The sequence below is a fragment of the Antedon bifida genome, chromosome 1 (genome assembly GCF_963402885.1).
Source record: "Antedon bifida chromosome 1, ecAntBifi1.1, whole genome shotgun sequence".
Classification (NCBI taxonomy): Eukaryota; Metazoa; Echinodermata; class Crinoidea; order Comatulida; family Antedonidae; genus Antedon; species Antedon bifida.
This window is the reverse complement of record NC_136226.1, coordinates 8,802,629-8,823,690: the sequence shown is the minus strand read 5'-3', so window position 1 is coordinate 8,823,690 and position 21,062 is coordinate 8,802,629. Positions and strand designations below refer to the sequence as shown.

Sequence of the window (21,062 nt, the reverse complement as noted above, 5' to 3'; positions counted from 1 at the left end):
CAATGCTTAACTAAGCCTATAATAGGATTGTATAACATAATAGACAGTGCATATTCTGTAAGGTACCCATGTCTGTAGGTAATTTAATCCGACACATACACCGAAAGAAGATGGATAGACAGGTTGATAAATATGGAAGGATTTATTTGTAGATTAATGGCACACATAGGTTGATATTTAATGGATATATTTTAATAACAAGGGGAAAAAATTGAAAGATGAAAAGAAAAAAGACAGATACAAATAAAAGGATTTATTTGTAGATTGGACAGTATATATGTTGTTATTTAATAGATGGATGGATAGATAATAACAAGACAACAATAATAGAAAGATGAAAGGAGCGATGAAAAGATAAATAAAAAATGATTTATGATATACTGTATACAGTATAATGGAAAAAAGGATAGAAAGATGAAATGAGAAATGAAAAGAGTATAGATAAAAATTGAAGTATTTACAGTAGTTGTAGATTATGTGATAAATTGATATTAACCATAATGGTAATGGGTTAATGGAGAACAAGTTATATCTGGGTGTTGGATAGATAATTTAAAATACACATGCTTATGATTACTAACATTTTACGCATTCTCAAATTTAAAAAAAATCTTTCTGCTAAAAGCTGTTTTCGTTGTAAGGAAAGTTCAATATCCTATATAATGCATTAATATTTTAAATATGTAGAAGCAAGTAATTTACATTAATCATTGGACTTCTTATTCAAATTGTTGCCAGGTTTGAGGTCACACAGTGTAGAATATGAACAAAACCATTATCGCAAACGGAAATATATTTGAACACTATAATGAATAATTATGTGTTTATGGCATAGAACAATTAACTTCTAACAAGGAATAGCAATAATGTTTTCTGACCTCTAGGCAGAACAATTAACTTCTGAGTTATGGAATAGCATTGTAACTTTTGACTTGAGAAGAATCAATTAACTTTGGACTTTGGCGGCAGCACAGAATGATAATGATCTTTTACAGGGAATAGCACTATTAACTTTCAAACTATGGGGTTTAGTGTAGCAATATACCTTTAGGTTCGGGCATTATAGTATCATCATTGATGCATTGCCACAAAGTACTGCCCAATTAGTAGTTGCAATTTTGATTTGATATGGCCAGTATGCATTTTGTACAAGTATATGTGGTGCATACTAACATTATGCTTTTATTCTATTGCAATATTGATGAAAACATTTAAAAATATAAGTTTCCAATTTAAATAAGCAAATGATACACCTACATTGTCATTACTCTCAATCCACAGCTAACTTAAGGTCACTTATTGTAGCTGACCTCAGGTCACCTATTGCAGCTGACCTCAGGTCAGTTACTGCAGCTGACCTCAGGCCAGTTATTGCAGCTAATTTCATGTCAGTTACTGCAGCTGACCTCAGGTCACTTAATGCAGCTGACCTCAGGTCAGTTATTCATAAAAGCATGGATGCATGTAGCATGTTATTTATTAATTTTTGTTCTTTTTTTTCAACTGTGTTTTTATTTTGGCATCATGGATTTAGATCGCAAACATTAAACTAGACTTTTCAGGAAAGGCCCAGAGTAAACTTGATTCCTCGAATAGATCGTACACTCCTAGGGGTGGCAATGTCCAGGTATTGCATGCTTAGTTTTATTTTTCATTACATTTAATTATCTGCTTTTATCAACAGCGTCTTCAATCCAGAGAAATGAACTGTTCATAATATCTCCACCATAACATTTTACATACAATATATGGTAGTAATTAATAACAAGAAAACTAGAATGTTAATTTTTATAAATAATTTAAGTAAAGATCTTGAAGAGAAATCTGAAGAAAAAATAAAACACTGTATAAACAAAACTCTATAATATTAAAGTTACAGCAAACTGAATACAGATATTTCAGTTATAAACAAAAATTAATTAAATAGGATTACATCCTATAGAACAATTTACTAGGATGAATAGTGGGTAGCTTTTGATAATGGTCCTACAACAATACTCAAGACTTAAGTATTTAAAAACAGCACAAAGTTACACAGTGTTTATGATTGAACAATTCACAATTGATTTTCAGTGAAGATGAAGATAGCAAAAATAAGCACGGATTTCACATTGCCAAGGCTTTAATCATCATTTCATATTGTATTTATGTTATTATATTTTCCACAGGTTTTGAATCAAAAAGTGGACTTTAAAGAAAAGGCCCAAAGTAAGATAGGGTCACTACACAATACCAAGCACACACCTGGAGGTGGACAGGTCAAAGTAAATAATAACAACATTTATATGTTATACCCACAACAACAAATAACAACAACATCAGCAATACCAAAATAGATAAGTATGCGCATCCACAAGCCCAACAATTTTGATGTTTTTGTAAAATAAATTCATTATTTTTTCTGATGAAAAGGATCTTATTAAATTCTAGATTGAGAACCGTAAATTGGACTTTAGTAAGACGACATCAAAGGTAGGATCGAAGGATAATCTTAAACACAAACCAGGAGGAGGTGATATCCAGATTGTTGACGAGCAGGTCACATTTAAACAGAAAGCAGCACCAAAGGTTGGGTCAAAGGTCAATTTGAAGCACCAACCAGGAGGAGGAGATATTCAGATCACGAATGAACAACTTAAATTTAAGCAAAACGCTGCTCCAAAAGTCAGCTCAAAGGTTAATATAAAACACAAGCCTGGTGGGGGAGATATCCAGATTCTTAATGAACAGTTGACCTTTAAAGAAACGGCGGCGCCAAAGGTCGGGTCGAAGATCAACCTTAAGCATCAGCCAGGAGGTGGCAATATACAGGTGGGCAATTATTTATTGAGTTGTACAATAATTACATTTTTATTATAATTAGAATAATTTTTATCTTTATTATTTTCCCTCAATAAATTGAAATTGGTTGAAAATTTGAGGATACAACTAAAAAAATAGCATCATGACCTCAATACCAAACGTAACGTAACGTAAATGAGGACTTTATACATTTTATTTCTAATTGCTTTTGCTTTTATCAACAGTCATCTTTACCATCAAGACAACTGATCAGAGATTTTACTGTTTTGTAAATACAAAATAGTAGAACCACCCCTTCTGGACCCAACAATGAGTCCCTTTATTATGTCTTGGCCCACTATAATATCTCTATGCTTGGCCTTAGTGTTAAAACATATTGCACCTCTTTACAAACAAGCTTAAGTATCATACCTGCTTGTCTAACTGCTTAAGGATCCCCAGGGGTCAAAATATTATGTCTTAACTTTTATTCAAATATAATTACACATAATTTTTGATATTTCTTGACAATTGAGTTATTATATTATATTTGTAGATATTGGATGAGAAATTGAACTTCAAAGAAACAGCAACCCCAAGGACAGATTGTGGAATGGTACTCGTTGAAGGTGAAGAAGAATGAGAACATGATCTCTGAAATCAATAATCATCAAAAAACATTTATACAGTAGTTCAACGTATCGACTATTAGCACAATATTTACAGATTTTTGAACTGGAACGAAATAAGTAAATAAAAGTTATTCAAAATTGATATTAAATTATTGGTAAAAGAACAGTAATACCTTGCAATTAAATGCCACAATTATCCATTATGTAGCAGCACAACTAAAGCCCTAAAAACATCAGAGTGTACATGCCACAAATATCCATTATGTAACATGCATGGACGGTACCATGAAATGTAATAAGTATCATATATAATTGTACATTTTAAAATTGAATCCTAACAATATGTATAGGCTATACTATCTTGGTTAAGTCCACACACTTGAACACCTACTTCTGGAAAGTTAGTTGTACACAAAGAGAGGATCATTAACAAGTATTTTTGTATTCAGATTTTATACGGACAAAATTTAACTCATATTTTGAGCTACAAATAAAATTGAAGGACAAAAAAAAGACACGGTATTTATAACAATTATGTTTAAAGATTTGGATAAACACTAGTAAAATAAGGCTTGCAGTACACCAAGTGGTTGAGAATATCCTAAAACGTTTTGGCAGTTATGCTACAATTGTCTTCTAATACCAGGAAAGCTGTCTGTAATTCATTGAGACATTCTGAACTTTTACTTTAATTCAATGGTGTATTGATGTAAACCTTACTTTACTAGCAATAATGATCATTTTACAATTTTTGTACGAGTAAATTAATCAGGCTAAAATGTACTTAAATCATATTCACAATCATCAAAATAACACAATATACCTATATTTTGCATGCTTGACTTTATCATAAAGTTACGTAGCAGAAAATGTACATTACTTGTATGAAGCCAAGCCTAGCAAGTTATATGTAGCAAGAACAACTTTCGGATACTGTATTAGAGAAGATTATTGTTATGTTTAACGTTAATATTGAAAAAAAAACCTTAATCAAAAAAAGAAATGTGATATTTAGTTACCTTTGAGCAGTAAATAATATATTGCAGTAAATATTGTATCAAGTAAATATTATTAAAATAATAAAATTCAATAGAGAATTTTATTTGTTGAATATAATCGACCTTTAGTTTAAATGTTTGTGGTCAGCTATAGGTTTGAAACAATTAACTGCTTCTCTTTGATAAGTAAAAAATTAAAAAACAGGGTGACAAAACTCTTTTCTGCTTATTACAAATATGATAATGTTTATGAATCATGTTATTTTCTACAAACAGTACAATAAAAGGAAAAATGCATATAGATTTTTAAATGACATTACACAAGTTTAATTTATTTGTTCAGTGACTTCCAACTCTTAACGTAATTCTAATCATCCCACTGTTAATATCTAGGAAATGTATACGAATAGTGCTACCTAGTGTAGGACCCAAAGTAAGACTAAAAAAATGGTAAAAAAAGCATAGTTTCAAATTGTGGCAATGTATTTTACATGAGATACAAACTGTATATTTCTTTGATGTTTATGCTTTAAGAATTCATTATTAAATGTTGCAGATATTAATTTATAAATGAATTTCATAAGATTGGTTGTAAATTTATGTATATTGTTAATATTATAAGTATTAAAATGTGGAACATTAATATAATGACATTTTTTTGTATTCGATTTGGCAAAATTTAGGATATTTTTAGATTTGTTCAAAGTACAAAGAAAATGATATAATATCAAATTTGAAAGATGAAAATTATAAATATAAATTAATATGTTGTATGTATTATCTTTATGTGCTTGGCTAATTATGTATAAAAAAAGTGGAACTACAGACAATTTTTGTTGTGCTGTTTGGAACTCAAACACAATATGTGCTGTGTGAAAATTAATTTAAAGAAAAATAATAAACTCATAAATTTTATTCTAATTATGTGTAATTAATATAAAAAATAAACATAATTTGTTTACACAGAAACATTGCTTTAAACTATTAGTAATTATATGTGTTGGTAATATATATTAAGTAAAAAGCTTATTAAGAGAAATAATGTGTATATTGTAACTAAATTTAATTATGATTTTAATCAATGTAAAAATAGTGTAATGTATTCACTAGATAGTGTTTTGAAAGGTCCTATTTGAACCACATACCAGGCCCAATTACGATACTATAATCTTTACTTATAGAACAAAAGTTTAATTTACATCACCTTATAACAATGTATTCTATTGAATACAATTGATAAACTATAAACATTTTTTACAATGATTTTATTCTATTATTCCTTATGAGTTTTAAATAACTACCTGTACTGTATAAGAATTTATAAACACTGATTTATTCAGGTTTGAAGAGAGACTATCTTATTTTGTTTAGCAAGATCAATTTTTCAAATGCTATTATTGATTTGTCGGTATACCAGGAAAAATTGTCCCTGATATTTCATTCTAATCTACCACAAATGTTCCACAAAATCTTGCCACTAAAAATCCAACTTTTTTAAAAACTTAAACAGTATACAGTTTTTGTGTCTCAAGCAGATTATCTTTTGTTTGTTTTTGGCAGCTTTTTGTACATATTATTGGAATTATGTGGTGTTATGGTATGCAAGTTTCTAGTTAATAAATGTGTTGACAGAAATATGAGACAATACTTGTTATTTTATGTGTAATCTTATCTATAAAGGGAGAAATCTATAGTAAACCCATTAACGGCATATTCAGATTCAGGGGACATCTTTAATTGGAGGAAATCCTGAGAAACTGACTTTTCCACTGGTAAAATGAGGAGACTTTAAACATGTTTTTAATGCTGAAAATAAACCCTATAATTAACAGAACAGTATTGGCCCCTTAGTAGAGGTTTATTTTTTTTTCATTTTTTTCTTTATACTGTATATATATATATATATATACTGTAATGTAATCAATGGTTTATGGCTTTATTTTATACCAACCTGGTTCAAACAAGCCTTGGCTTCATCACCTCAGACTCAGGGTAGGTATAGACACTGTCAGTAAATCTGCTGCTGCTACTACATTGTCACTTTGGAAAGCTTCTTTGGCTTGCAGCAATAATTTTGTTGTTGTTGGTTCATCTTCCTAAAATAACAAGAACAGACTCACAATAAAAATTACTAAATTGTATAACATGATATAAAAAATATTCAATTTTTTTTAAACTGTAACCTTCACATATCATTGAGTTATATTGTATCATATGATATGGGTCCAACCAAAAATGCTAGGGCACACTTCTGGTGAAGAGAAGATAAATTATCAGAGAGATATTATAAAAGAGTATAGTCGCAATCGGTGATGCGAATCTGACTAGTCAGGTGACTAGATAGTGGGTATCAAATCAAAACATTGTCGGGTGTGAGACGTCGTTGGATTAGGTATTCTATAAAAGGCAATGTGGGATATTGATTTGGATAATTTGACTATGAACGCTTCTTCCGGTTGTTTGTTTACATTTTATACCCACTATAGTGCATTACAGATCTACTTAGAGTGAAAACAAGCATAAACGTATACAGAAGAAGAAAAATATTGATAATATTGATGGGATTTAGTTGTTATGATACGTTATAATGATGATGACATATAAAGCTCACCTCATTATCTGACGATGTCTTGTAACGTTGACTGAAGTGTGTTATAATTAGTTTTTTAGCACAAACACTGCGTGCAAATTCACCAGCCATCTCTGAAAAAAAAGCAAAAATGTTTTTTTTTTTCAACATTTATGTTCTTCTTTTAACATCATATAAATATAAAACAAATAACAAATTAAGAATACATTTTAAAATGACTGAAAATAGAGAGGAATCAATTAAAGGAAGTTGGCAGATGCCAGAGAAGATAAAAATCTTGAGTTGGGCCAGCCTAAACAAACCACAGTACAATTAGTACAAAAAGTACATGGTCCAAAGAAACAAAATATAGGACACATGAACAGGGACAATACAAGACAACAACTGGGGGGAAAACCCAAATTTAAGGGTATACGTAATCTTAATTTTAAAAAACAGAATGTCTATACACTGGAGGGATATGGCATATTCATCAACAATACTAACACTGTATTTTGTTTACAGCATGGTTACATATTTATCTATAGATGGCACAAGATGATGAATACATTTGTGGCTTAGGTCCAGATAATTATACCCATATTAGAAGCCTATTGCATTATATTTCTTTACCAGGAGTTGAGTGACCATTTAAAACACATTTCTCCTTCATCTCATTCTCCATAGTGGCTTCATGCACCATAACGTCAACATCCTGAAGTAGTGGGGCTGCTAAAGAAGCATCATGGGTATCCCAAAGAAATGCTAAAAAAAAAAAGGCATGTAGCCGGTTAGTATGAAAATAAATGACTATTTCAAATCAAAATCCCATTGCCAAACGCCATTGATATGTGTGGCTAAAGTTTCGAAAGTAATAATTGTAAAAAGTAAGTAAAGTAAAAATCATGTGCATGTGTGTTATAAAAGTGAACTCTGTGATGCGCTGAAGTTTTACTTAACATTGGCCAGTGGACAGTATGAAAAAATTTAAAATCAGATTTCCGGGGACCTATTCCAAAATGTTACTACATCAGCCCAAACCATGGTGGGGCTGAGGTGGTGGATTCTTTTATATTTACCAATTTTTCTGCCTCGTTTAGGAGGACCTACTGCATCTTCTGGTCTCACAACAGTCCCATCTGGAGTAGTGATTGACTCGCCTTTCTTTAATTTGCCATATAGTGGTCCGGCGGGAACACCTAGATCTTTTAGATGTTTCGCATTGAGACTAACAAAATAAAAGTTATTTATCATTATCAATACCAAAACATATATTTAAAAAAAAACAAAAAAAGAGCATAACAAGTACCTTCCAGGCTGGTCTTTTTCTCGAACTACATATCCAAACGTTGGAACTCGGTGCTTTAGTGGGGCTGCTTGTACTATAAAAGTTTCACTTTCAAAACTGCAAAAATAAATTATAGCATAACAGCTTTTAACTCTGACGACTGGTAGGGATATACCACTTCCCTGCTACAGTACAAAGTGGGACAGGCAGCCCAGCCCTACTATATATGGGGCATACACATTCCACTGGATAATATAAAAGGTACTTCTAGTGATAGATTTAGATCATTTAACAATTAAGTAATATCTCATAAGAATCTAACCAAGAAATTACAAGAATACCATATATTGTATGGATATAAAATTACATATTCCATATTCCATTTTCATCTTTTGTGATTGTCCGTCCAGGTTGTTCCGATGGATGCTGAGGTTCCGTGCTCTCATAATTAGACTGCCAATCCTTAAAAAATTAAAAAGACACAAATCTTAGATTATTTTTAAGAATGTTGAGGTAAGAAAAGTACCAACACTTAATAACATATGATCTTATGTTGTTGAAATCATTAATGATTACCAGGGATACTTTGCCCAGACTGGGCACAAAAACCAGAAATTGTGTTGAATCAAGTGTTGCTCTGCTTACATGGATAAACAACCCATTCACTGTCCAGTTCAATGATGGTGGTGGTGTGCTAGGTTGCTCCCAATTAAAAGGATGTTCAATGAATGTTATGAGGTGTAGTGCTCTTCTCAGAGAGAATTTGGATAGGCAGAAATAATCCAAAGGAGATTTATATAAATGAAATTCACTAATATGAAACTAAATCTCTTCTGTAAAAGTGCATGATAAAGATCAATTGATGTAATCACTTACTGTCCAGTCTTCGGGTAACATGTCATCAGTAATCTGTAACTCGTTAATGATAAGCGGGTAGTTCAATTGAGATCGTGATACATCCATGCTCGTCCTGACGTATCTTCGCAGTCCTGTTGGTCCATATAGCTCAATCGGATCACGTTCTTCAATTGTTCCAAAGCTGATTGTATTCAGAAATCCAGGAAGACCATATAACTGTGTAAGTAAAATCAGACAGATCAATCAAATTTTATGTATAACAGTATTATTACATTTAATATAATCAATTAAAATATAATATGTCTATCTAAAGCATTAAACACATTGCTCTTGGTCCTTTGCAGAGCCATAGCCACCAGTACGGTTGGTAAAGTTTCAACCTGACCACTTTTTCACAGATGCCTTTGACAACCCAGTGGCTTGAACAGAGATTGTTTCTTGCGAAAACCGGCCCACTTTATTTCTCGTGGCTACATCACTGTTTTACTATAGTACATTGTTTCTTACATGGTCACCATGCAGATGGGTTATAAACACTTTCGTAATCCTTCCAGCACGTATAATGCTTCGCTGCAGTTGTATTTGTGTGCCTTCTCCACAGTCAAACATCCAACATTCTCCATCTGGAAAATAAAAAAAATGTTTTTTTAATATTTAATATGTGAACCTCAACCACAACACAATTAATAATGGACGAGTCATTCCTAGACAATAATTTAATTAATAAATTGGGCCAGTCTAGCCTTGCTTGGCCTAGATACTCTGGGACCTACTCTAGGCTAGTATAGGCCTAGCTAGTTGGCTTAAAACAACATTCAGACTAGGCTAGGCTAGGAAGGAGAGGCCCTAACAACATATTATATAAACATTTCATCTTTCCTCACCATTTCTAAATATTAAAGATGATGCACATCTATTTGGGGAAGGATAAGCGGAACCAGTTCCAAGAAAGGTGATGTCCATTTTCTGTTTCCAAACACAAAACGTGCCAGTAACCTTCTTTCAAGAAGGGGTAGGGAGGGTAGCAGCTAGCTCGACTTGAGTCCACGAAGTCATCGTGTAAACGTGATCTCATGAGCGAAAGGACAGGGGTCACGGATAAACGCCGGAAGTTTACGCCGGAAGATCCTATTTAATGCATGAGTGATTTTGACAATAATATAACGTTAAATTGAGAGAGGGCGACAGTCAGGGAAAAAACCAAACAATAGTTTGTACTTAGCCTACTTTTTTTGATTACTGTTTTAGGTCAGTATATTGCAGAAAAATTGAAATATAACTATGTTTGTATTTACTGTTATTAAACACATTTATCTATAAATAAAGGCCTACCTTACTAGCTAAATGTTGAAACTGGGAAGGTATGCCAACTAGGCTAGTATCAACTCTCTAGCCTAGTACTAGTGTAACACTCTGACCATCAGGTCAACAACCCTTTTTCACTATTTCTCCCTACTCCATCTATTAACATTCCTAGTGGTTTCTTCCTATCCCTAGGTACTCTTTGTTCACTATCCTATAACCCACATCCTTAATCAATTACTGTTTCCTCATCATCAAGGAATGTTCCCTTTACTAAATAGTCCCCTCCCAGTACATGCATATTAATTAGGACCGTACCTTAAAATATGGATGTACTGGTAAGAAGAGAGGAGAGAAGGAAAAGAGCTTGGTAGAATAAAACATAGAATAGAGAGAAGAAAACGTATGTAATATAGCCAGAACAGACTGTATTACATTGCATATTTAAATAAAACTGTATCTGACCATAAACCATATTTGCTGTTGGTACATTTTGTGACTGTGTGAAATCCTGCCGCTGAGACTATATGACATAGTAACGGATACACTAAAATACAACCGTTACAACTGGTTCCCACACCAATTTGGACCCACAGAAGCCAATAAAACAAACAGAAAAAAGAAGAAAAAAAAAAGAAGATAAAACATGGATCAGATTTGGAGTTAATTTGCAGAGTTTGTGAAGCAGCAGATGCTGATGGATGAATGAACACAGACAAAGAAGAGCAAAAGAAGAAGAAAAGAAGATTATTGGATGAAACAATATTGCCGGACCAACCCCAGAAATAGAAAACGGAAGACAGAAGAGAAAACACCGAGGCCAAGAGACGAAGAAAGAAGACCGAAAAGAAGATGGATTTTTATTTTTGATCATTAACTGTTTTTGCGACCTTTTGTTTAACTTTCTTTTGACATTTTTTATTTTGAACGCTTTATACAAACTTTGATACTTATAAAATTTGTTTAATACTTTTGAGTCGCAGATTTAATTTTTATAAACATTTTGTTTGTGGATGGCTTGGCTGATTTATTTTTGAACATTATTTTGGACGTTAGCCCATAGTATATTCAACTTGATTTGAACACAATATTAACGAAGTGGTAAGTGATCCATCATTTCTAGTTCTTTTCTATGACCTCCTCTTTCTTCGGGTGATATATTATAGATATAGATATAATAATATTGTAACATGTTTTTACGTTCGGGAAATACGGCTGTTAATACCCCAATTTCCACACACAGTCTGATACCTGGTACAGATACCAGCCCGATTACCCCATCATCCCCCTCGATAACCCTTCCGTCCCCGTTACATAGAAGTCACGCCGCTTCTCAAAATTCCCACACCGTTCCATATAAAGTTGATTTACCCCCTTTTTTCCTGGGTAATGGCACCGAAGATTTTTCGGTATGGTGCCGGCGCCTTGAGGTAGCTCTCGATGCAGCAAATCCTGCAACGACCCCAGCCGAAAAGGCTCGTATTTTACCTTCACGTTTATCGGGAGCTGCATTCACATTTTGGGATAATTTGCCCCACAGAATCAAAACTAACTTTCAATTAGCGCAAGCTGAATTAATTAAAACCTTTGACCAAGATTCACTAAAACACCTGGCATTCCGATCATCTCTCACGTCCCGACCAAGACGAATTGGGGAGTCTTTACAAGTTTATGCCGCCGACATTGCTCGGTTGGTACGCGAGGTCTTCCCGACTTATGGTCAGGTTGCGCAAGATGGCGAAATCTTCAGACGTTTCATTGCTGGTTTGGATACAGAGTTGCGTCAAAAATGCCATGAGCATGGTGTAACAAACATTACACAAGCCTTGCGCGTGGCCCAAAATGTAGAATATTCAAAAGAGGCCACTCAATTTTATGGTCCATCATCACAATCCTCAGCCCCTGTTCATATGGTTCAGACAGACGACCTTCGTCAAGAGGTCATGGCTCTAAAAGATGCTGTCAATAAATTATTAACTATAGATATAGATAGACCTAGTAGAAGTAGATTTCCCGAATATGCAAACAGCCCCCGTTGGCACGACCGACGCAGCCCAAGTCCGTATCATCATTACCGTGATTATAATCGTAGGTCTCATGATCGTCGTAGTAGTCCAAGCCCCTACCGTTATGACCAACGGAATACCAGGTCATACAGCCCTGGTCCACAACACTACTACAATAATAGATCTCAATCACCCCGATATCATAATTCCAATCGCTCCCAATCTCCTCACTACCGCACCCCTCGGCGATCTGGAAGCCCTTACCCACGACATAATCGTGAAAATTCCCCTCATAATCGTTCAGGTAGTAATAGCCCTCATACTAATAGGCGTGTCTCCTTCTCAAATCAACCGGAAAACTAGGAAGAGCTGGGAAGAAGGAGCAATTCTCAGCTCAGAATGTTATTACCCATTCTTATATTGATCATCAGAGGCTCCAAGTTCGATTAAACAATAAATCCGAAATTCCCATTTTTGTATCCAACCAGATTGTTAATGCTTTAATAGATACAGGTGCTCAGGTCTCAATAGTAAATTATAATTTCTTCCTAACTCATCTTCATGCTGAGCATACCCTTACTCGTACTAGTAATAGTAGGTATTTAACACGGTCAGTCAATGGTTCTCCTTTAGATATTGTAGGAACGGTTGAAATTCCATTTTTCATTAATAATGTTGCTTATACCCAATTATTTTTGGTAGCTAAGAATGTTGTTAGGTCTTTCATTATAGGTCTCGATTTTCTAGACAAATATTCAGTCAAAATTGATTTCTGTAATAAATTATTTTCTATTATTCAACCAACAGCAGGTACCAATTGCGATAATTCTCCATTAGAGTTTATTTGCACAAATGCATTTGTAGATGACGTTGACCATACTGTTTCTCAAGAACCTAATATTCATAAGGCCCCTAATACAACAATTAATCCATGTGTATTACCTAGTGATTTAACCCAGGACCAGTCGACTGCTGTAGGCCATTTATTTAATCAATTTCCCGATATTTTCAGTAAGGATAAAACCGATTTTGGCCACACCGACATAATATCCCATTCTATTGATACAGATAATGTTAAACCAATTCGACAGAAAGCATATCGTACTTCACCAAAAATTAGGGACGAAATTAATTCTCAAATTCAAGACCTTTTGAAAAAAGGCGTTATTGAACCTAGCAATAGTCCTTGGTGCTCCCCTGTCGTAATGGTAAAGAAAAAAGATAAGTCTTACCGTTTTTGTGTAGACTATCGAAAACTCAATACCCACACTATTAAAGACTGCCACCCCCTACCCAGAATTGAGGATATGCTAGACGCCCTAGCAGGGAACAAATATTTTACTACGCTTGATTTATCTTCTGGATACTGGCAGGTAGCAATGGACCCCACCGATAAGGCAAAAACAGCGTTCACCACAGGTGATGGCCTTTATCAATTTAAAGTCATGCCCATGGGCTTAACTAATGCCCCTTCTACGTTCCAGAGACTAATGCAAAATGTGCTTAATGGTCTTCTGTGGAAAAAAGTTATGGTATACCTAGATGATTTGATTATTTTTGGCAAAACATTTGAAGAAAAATTATCAAACCTACATGAGGTTTTTGCACGTCTTAATCAAGCTGGTTTGAAACTAAGGCCAGACAAATGTAATTTTTTCCAGGAGCAAGTTAAATATTTAGGTCACATTATATCCCAACATGGCATAAAGCCTGATCCAACGAATCTTGACAAAGTTCGAAATTGGCCCATCCCAACAAATGTTAAACAAGTACGTGGTTTCATTGGTCTTTGTTCATATTATCGTCGCTTTATTAAAGATTTTTCGACAATCATCTATCCCGTCCAACAGTTGACTAAGAAATTTACCCCTTTTGATTGGACAGATGAGTGTACTTCCGCCTTTGAAACCTTGAAACAGAAACTATTAAGTCCGCCAATCATTGCTTACCCTGACTTTAACAAACCATTTATTCTTTTCACGGATGCTTCCGACTTTGCGATCGGATCTGTGTTATCACAAGTGCATGATGGTCTCGAAAAAGTAATTGCATATGCCAGTCACACTTTAAGTTCATCTGAACGGCGTTGGTCTACCTACGACCGTGAGTTGTTTGCTATTGTTTGGAGTGTCCGACATTTCCGTCATTATTTACGTGATGTACCCTTCACGGTTATCACCGACCATAAACCATTACTAAATTTTAAATCATTATCACTGGACACGGACATTATTGGACGCCGATGTCGATGGTCCCTGGAACTCGATACATTTGATTGGAAAATAGAACATAAATCTGGTTCAAAGCATCGGAATGCCGACGCCTTATCTAGACGTCCCACAAATGATAATAAACCCTTAACTTCTATCCTCTCCATTGATTTACAGGATCCTTCAATAGCACACATGAATGTAACTAAACATCAAAATGACGATCCTACTATCAGTCAATTGAAACACTGTGTTGAAATGGGCATAGAACCCCAAAAATCTAAAGTGAATTTAGAAATTAATAAATTTGTAAAAGAATTTAACCACCTTAAAATAGTAGATGATACACTTGTTCGAGAACAGACAGACTCTATGAATATATCCTACCTACAAACTGTGATACCAACAAGTTTACGTCTGGAGGTACTCCAACATTATCATGGCACTAAATTTTCTGGTCATTATGGTTATGATAAAACATTGCAATCCCTTAGACGTTATTGTTTTTGGCCAGGGATGACGACTGATATTGATAACTTTTGTAAAGAATGTATCCCCTGCCAATCTCGCCGTAAAAGTGTTCCAAAACGCCGTGCCCCTTTAGGTACTATTACAGCAACTCATCCATTTCAAGTGGTTGCTGCTGATATTACGGAACTACCGTTAACTGATAAAGGAAATAGGTATGTTCTTGTTATTGCTGATTATTTTACCAAATATGTTTCCCTTTATGCAATGCATGATCAAAAAGCAGAGACTATATCCCACCATTTATGTGATGATTTTATTAAACGTCATGGAATTCCAGAAGTCATTCATACAGACCAAGGCCCCCAATTTGAATCAATTTTATTTCAGGAAATTTGTAAATACTTAGGTATCACAAAAACCCGTACTACCCCCTATCATCCCCAATCCGATGGAATGGTTGAACGTTTTAACAAAACTATGAAAGAAGAACTTGCTAAACAACTTTATGAGAGTGGTTCCAATTGGGACACACTGCTTAGTTCAGTGGAACTTTCATATAATTCAATACCGCATAACACAACTGGTTTTAGCCCTTTCTTTCTAGTCCATGGACGAAATGTCCGCTTACCCCAACATATCCCCTCAGTTGGTGAAACCCCTATAGCTCATCACTCGCAGTCGGTATATGTTGACGATCTCGCTAAGCGAATACAAGATGCACACCAAATGGCCCTAGACAATACTTTACGACAAAAAGAGAGACAGAAATCAACATATGATTTAGCCGCACGTTTTACCCCTTACAATGTTGGCGAAAAAGTTTGGCTAGATGACCCAGCAAATTCTAGAAAGAAGTTAACACCGAATTGGATTGGACCCTACCTCATAAGTAAAGTAGATGAGGGAGGCAGAACGTATCTACTCCAAAATTCGAACACCCTTAAACCCTTATCCCGACGCATACATCACGACAGACTGAAACCCTTTGTCGAACAATCCGTCAGAACAAGGTATGGCCGAAAAATAAACCCTCCTGCTAGGTATGACAATTAATTCAACATGATCGACTTGTCATTCTGTTGTTTTTAAAGTTTTTACTTTAATTTGCAATTTCCTTAATAGGCTTAAAATTTAACTTTGTGAAGAAGTTTGTTTTCAAATATTTTTTTTTCGTTAAATGGATTTTTGTTTAAATCTCATTGTAAATATCATAATATAGTACATTTAGTTTTTTAGAATTTATAACCTTGTTTACCAGATTTACTCACTGCCGAGAACGGAGTAAATGTGAGAGATTTACTTGTTCAATGCCGATCATTAATTCTATTTTTTTAATTTACTCCGACTACGGTATGTGTTAAGCAATCACTTTTTCTTGAGTTTAATATTATTTTGTCTTTTACTTTGTGATTTATGTTATGGTGTCTTGATTAGATTATACACTTCATTGTGTTCTGATCATCATGCCGACTATTGGCACTCGATTAAGTTCCATTTAGTGTCGTTCCTGAACATGATATATATTTATCTAGGGATTAAATGACCTGCGACCAGGCAAATTCGAATAGCCACATCGATAGTCAAAATTTGTCATTGTTCTTGTGACGTTAGATTTATTATCCATAGAACTGTTTATTCCGAAATTAGATCGTACCTGATCTTAACTTTCGCGTTTATGGGTTTTAAACAACCGGCGACGAACGGAAATAAACGTTTTGGATTTTATTAATTACATGTATGTTTTGTTCTATATTTGGTAATTTTTTCCTCTTGTTAAAATTTGTTTGCTTAATTATTACCTTGTGTACTAACTCCGCCGTACTTGCCGACAACGTTATACAAATATTTGAAAACATGTTACGATGTATACTATATCACCATTCTTTTTACTCTCCTTCACTTGTGTTTTTCAATCTATACTTTCTATTCTCAATGATGGTTCACTTTTGCATAAACTTATTTTAATTAATTGCATGTTTTAAAACTTATAATATTTTATATTTTGTTATATTCCGTATACTTACGTAATATATTGCATGTGATGACGAATTTTCATTACTTGTTTATTTTTAATTACTAGTAGAAGTAGTAATGTATTATCATCATTATATTTTGATTTTGGAATGATAGTTCATTCCCTTTACTTGATATTACTTGATTTTGTTTTTTTTAATTTAATTAGCTTACAGTTTTAATAATTTTCACATTTACTTAATTACTTAATTTCTTTTATATTACAATTATGTTTTATTTTAAATATACGAAGTGGGACACTTCTTTGGTAGAGAGGGAATAATGTAACACTCTGACCATCAGGTCAACAACCCTTTTTCACTATTTCTCCCTACTCCATCTATTAACATTCCTAGTGGTTTCTTCCTATCCCTAGGTACTCTTTGTTCACTATCCTATAACCCACATCCTTAATCAATTACTGTTTCCTCATCATCAAGGAATGTTCCCTTTACTAAATAGTCCCCTCCCAGTACATGCATATTAATTAGGACCGTACCTTAAAATATGGATGTACTGGTAAGAAGAGAGGAGAGAAGGAAAAGAGCTTGGTAGAATAAAACATAGAATAGAGAGAAGAAAACGTATGTAATATAGCCAGAACAGACTGTATTACATTGCATATTTAAATAAAACTGTATCTGACCATAAACCATATTTGCTGTTGGTACATTTTGTGACTGTGTGAAATCCTGCCGCTGAGACTATATGACATAGTAACGGATACACTAAAATACAACCGTTACACTAGTCTAGTGACTGGAGTGGTATAGCATGGATGGAGTAACTCCATGCTGGTAGGCTTCTGGTACTGTAGTGTAGTAGGCATGGACGGTTTGCTACCTATAGCCTAATATAGCTAGACCTAGCTATTAGAGTTAAGGGCTAGCTGACTGAACTACTATTACTAACTAGGCACAGGGTTAAAGTAATTTGTTTTCTATCGGAATGTTCGACTAGGTCTATATATACTTTACACACCCGGCACTACGAACAGTCAACCATGATGATAGAAATAATAAATTACAAAACATGCATGGTTGATTGTGCAGATATAGCCATTTCCATTAACTTTAACATTTAGTTCATTTAGTTTTATAAAAAAGCACAGGTGTAAGATTCTCCTCTCAAGGTTGGAGATGCCGTGACGATCAACAACATTTTCCAAAGATCAATCGACACTGTGTTCAAAACCATTACCATCTATAATTTATGCTTAGAATACTGTAACTATTATAATAATATGTCTGAAAATTTTCCTAAAAAAAGATTTTTTTAGCTTTTCAAAAACCAATTTAATTTGTTGTGTGCAGGATTTAATTCATTCATTCAATTCTTTATTTTCTTTTTATTCTTTTTAAAGGATTTCTTCTGGTCATTACTTTCAATGTCAGTTTCTGAAATAGAGCAGGGTTTGGAGCCTTCACTGACGGAACAAACATGGCAACCATGGAAGATTGGTGGAACATCGGTTTTAGTCAAAAAGCTGTTTACACATTCATCCTACCAAATTGCAATATTTGACTTCAAGCAAATGTGGTTTGAAAATTGCACAACTGAAATATTTTCAAATAATGTCAAGGTGAAATCATGTCACATTAATTAAAAAATGTTTAATTAATTTGTCAAAGATTTCCTGATGTAGCTTTAGTCTTACTTCAAGGAATACAAATGACTTTGGCCACCAATTACTCCAGCCGCTGCTGACCCTAACTCTCTAAATAGCCCTTCCAAACAAGAAAGAAGTACAACGTTCATACACTACCATATACCACCTCCAGTGTTGTATAGTATATTTGGTATAATTTTTTACCATTGATGTTCAGATTCAGATGTTTTAAAATCTTTTTTTTATTTCCCTTAGGATCTAAATCCAAATATAGAAGCACCTATGGCAACACTTCTTCAGCATATTGAAGATAATATAAGTTCCTCATCCGAAGCCTTGGTTGATTTAAAAATGGAGTACCTAAACCAAGAGAATGGGCAAGCAGAAAAGAGGTCAAAGTTGACAATACATTGGACCAGTCAGTTGATTGGTGGTGTTCCATTTATATGGCAATTTAAACTCAAAGAGGGTGATAGTCAACAGGTATGTCATCAATTCACAATTTGTGCCACACACTCTAAACTACTACTAATGCTACTACAATGCTAATCTAGCCACAGGCACAGTCTTTTCAGATAAGGACTTAAAAGTGGTCTAAAAATGATCCATCAAATATTTCACTTTGATTTCAACATTGAACATAAACCTTAAAAATCACATTCTTTTCATTAGTTATGCAGCCATTTAGTGACTCCTCTTTTGACGATGGTCAGTGAAATGAGCAGAAGAGAATCAGAATTAACAAAGCTGCTTTCCAAGAAAGATGCAGAAATAGAAGATTATAAAATGGCAGGGGGAAAAGTTTCAAGAAGTAAGATCATTTTGGTAGTACTAATAGTTCACTATAATATCTCTGTGATTTGTCCAATAGAATAATAGTTTGTACATTGTACTGTACCAGAGATATTAATATCTCTATGATTGTACCAGTTCTATGATGTGAGATGACCAAAGTTACTCACAAATAACAGTGTTCTTCCAACATAGAAATCAGATGAGTTACCAAATCCTAGAAAGTTGATACAAGATCTACTATTAAATACAAAAGAGTAAAATATATTGCATTTTATCAATAAAATTGGCAAAATATATCCCCATCCATACATCATATTTCAGTTCCTGTTGAGAGTCAATTTATTTCGGGAGAACACTCAATCTACTTGTACACACTTGTTTTCTTGCAGAATATTTACAAACATCACAATTTAATGATGAAACCTTTAGGCAGGACATGAACACATCAAAGGTTAGATTGATTAATGCAAGTTTGTAGTAGCAGGGAAGATTGAACAATTTCACTCTTCCCCTGGTAGTACTTATTCAAAATTTTACAGATACAGTATAATAGTTTTCAGAATACGGAATATTTATTAGTCCAATAAGTTGTCTATGTTGATTGTACAGTAACTTTTTTTGCAGGCCTTTGAGAAGCACATTTCAACCTGTGGCATCGCAGCTTTTTCAGGTACCTCCGGAGAACTGTATAAAAAGATACAAATAAAACAGTTGAGGCAAAGTATGAATCAAGGTATGTATGAAAAGATGGGTACTAAATGAAGCAAAAAATAAATGCTATTTTACAGTGTATATACCTTTTATCACTTAGTTTATACTTTCAGCATAGATTTGACTGTGGAATCTACTAAAACCAAAGCATATAAAGTTTAAATTATTGTAGGTTAGAAAACATTAGAAACTGTAGTCTGTAGACTTCTATCATTTCTATTCCTAATAATTGTGCAAAGTAAACATACACTTGTAATTTAATTAACATTTGTGAAAATATAAATATATTGAACATTTTCTTGTCAAGGAGATGCAGAAATGTTTGATGGATCAAGTGCTTCTGGGACACCAGCAAGTTCTCCAACAAAATCACTGACACCACATCAATCTCCAATAAAGAACTTGTCACCAGATGGATCACCAGCTAAAGTAAGAGTTCTCCAAATTATCATCAACGGTTGCAATCTTTCTTAAAAACTCTCCTACTATTTATAATGCATTTTGTTTTATCTCAGGACACAGAAATGTTGAGACGGCAAGCTCTTGAAAGAAAACTAAATGAAGAAAGAACAAGGCTAGAAAGCAAGAAGAAAAAGAAGAAAATCTTTTGATGTGAAACCAAGTTTATAAAACTTTAATAGCAACATTTAGCTAAAAGCTTTAAAAATGTGTAGTAAATTGTAAAAAATCTTTTGGAAAAGCTTAAAACATTGGAAAATGTGTATACAAATTTGAATACAATTATTATTTTTAATACTGTATCACAATAATATACCAGTATCAATATAAACAATGAAGTGATTTCTTTCTGAGAAATTA

At 33.7% G+C, this 21,062-nt stretch overlaps 3 protein-coding genes across 15 annotated transcripts in view; 2 read left to right on the top strand and 1 right to left on the bottom strand.

Moving 5' to 3' along the window:
- Positions 1-6,046, top strand: part of LOC144840670 (uncharacterized) — a 40,046-nt gene extending 34,000 nt beyond the window's left edge. For 7 of the 10 annotated variants that reach the window (XM_078696645.1, XM_078696594.1, XM_078696619.1 and 4 more), the window contains 4 exons: positions 1,535-1,627; positions 2,169-2,264; positions 2,431-2,811; positions 3,338-6,046. In XM_078696645.1, the coding sequence (XP_078552771.1) occupies positions 1,535-1,627; positions 2,169-2,264; positions 2,431-2,811; positions 3,338-3,424 (657 nt within the window). In that variant the 3' untranslated portion in view covers positions 3,425-6,046. The remainder of the gene's footprint in view (positions 1-1,534; positions 1,628-2,168; positions 2,265-2,430; positions 2,812-3,337) is intronic. The other 3 variants (XM_078696628.1, XM_078696663.1, XM_078696671.1) reach the window with 2 other exon arrangements.
- LOC144840711 (zinc phosphodiesterase ELAC protein 1-like) overlaps positions 1-10,249 on the bottom strand; it is a 37,691-nt gene extending 27,442 nt beyond the window's left edge. For both annotated transcript variants that reach the window (XR_013611949.1, XM_078696684.1), the window contains exons 1-9: positions 10,011-10,249; positions 9,634-9,749; positions 9,145-9,342; positions 8,636-8,730; positions 8,290-8,385; positions 8,060-8,208; positions 7,614-7,745; positions 7,023-7,114; positions 6,363-6,507 (exon numbers count right to left, since the gene is read on the bottom strand). Coding sequence is in view for 1 of the 2 variants with exons in the window: in XM_078696684.1 (XP_078552810.1) it covers positions 6,388-6,507; positions 7,023-7,114; positions 7,614-7,745; positions 8,060-8,208; positions 8,290-8,385; positions 8,636-8,730; positions 9,145-9,342; positions 9,634-9,749; positions 10,011-10,089 (1,077 nt within the window). In the remaining variant the exon portion in view is untranslated. The remainder of the gene's footprint in view (positions 1-6,362; positions 6,508-7,022; positions 7,115-7,613; positions 7,746-8,059; positions 8,209-8,289; positions 8,386-8,635; positions 8,731-9,144; positions 9,343-9,633; positions 9,750-10,010) is intronic.
- Positions 10,250-10,272: 23 nt separating this feature from the next.
- Positions 10,273-21,059, top strand: LOC144840719 (non-homologous end-joining factor 1-like). 3 transcript variants are annotated; one of them, XM_078696713.1, is made up of 8 exons: positions 10,273-10,367; positions 18,492-18,710; positions 18,993-19,220; positions 19,410-19,548; positions 19,922-19,983; positions 20,157-20,265; positions 20,551-20,672; positions 20,759-21,059. In XM_078696713.1, the coding sequence occupies exons 2-8, from the start codon at positions 18,516-18,518 to the stop codon at positions 20,852-20,854; spliced, it is 951 nt and encodes a 316-aa protein (XP_078552839.1). In that variant the 5' UTR covers positions 10,273-10,367; positions 18,492-18,515; the 3' UTR covers positions 20,855-21,059. The 3 variants fall into 3 exon arrangements, with proteins under 3 accessions (XP_078552839.1, XP_078552823.1, XP_078552830.1); XM_078696697.1 differs by having other exon boundaries at positions 10,273-10,374; positions 18,493-18,710; positions 18,993-19,221; positions 19,408-19,548; XM_078696704.1 differs by lacking the exon at positions 10,273-10,367 and adding an exon at positions 10,467-10,487 and having other exon boundaries at positions 18,493-18,710; positions 18,993-19,221; positions 19,408-19,548.
- Positions 21,060-21,062: the final 3 nt, after the last annotated feature.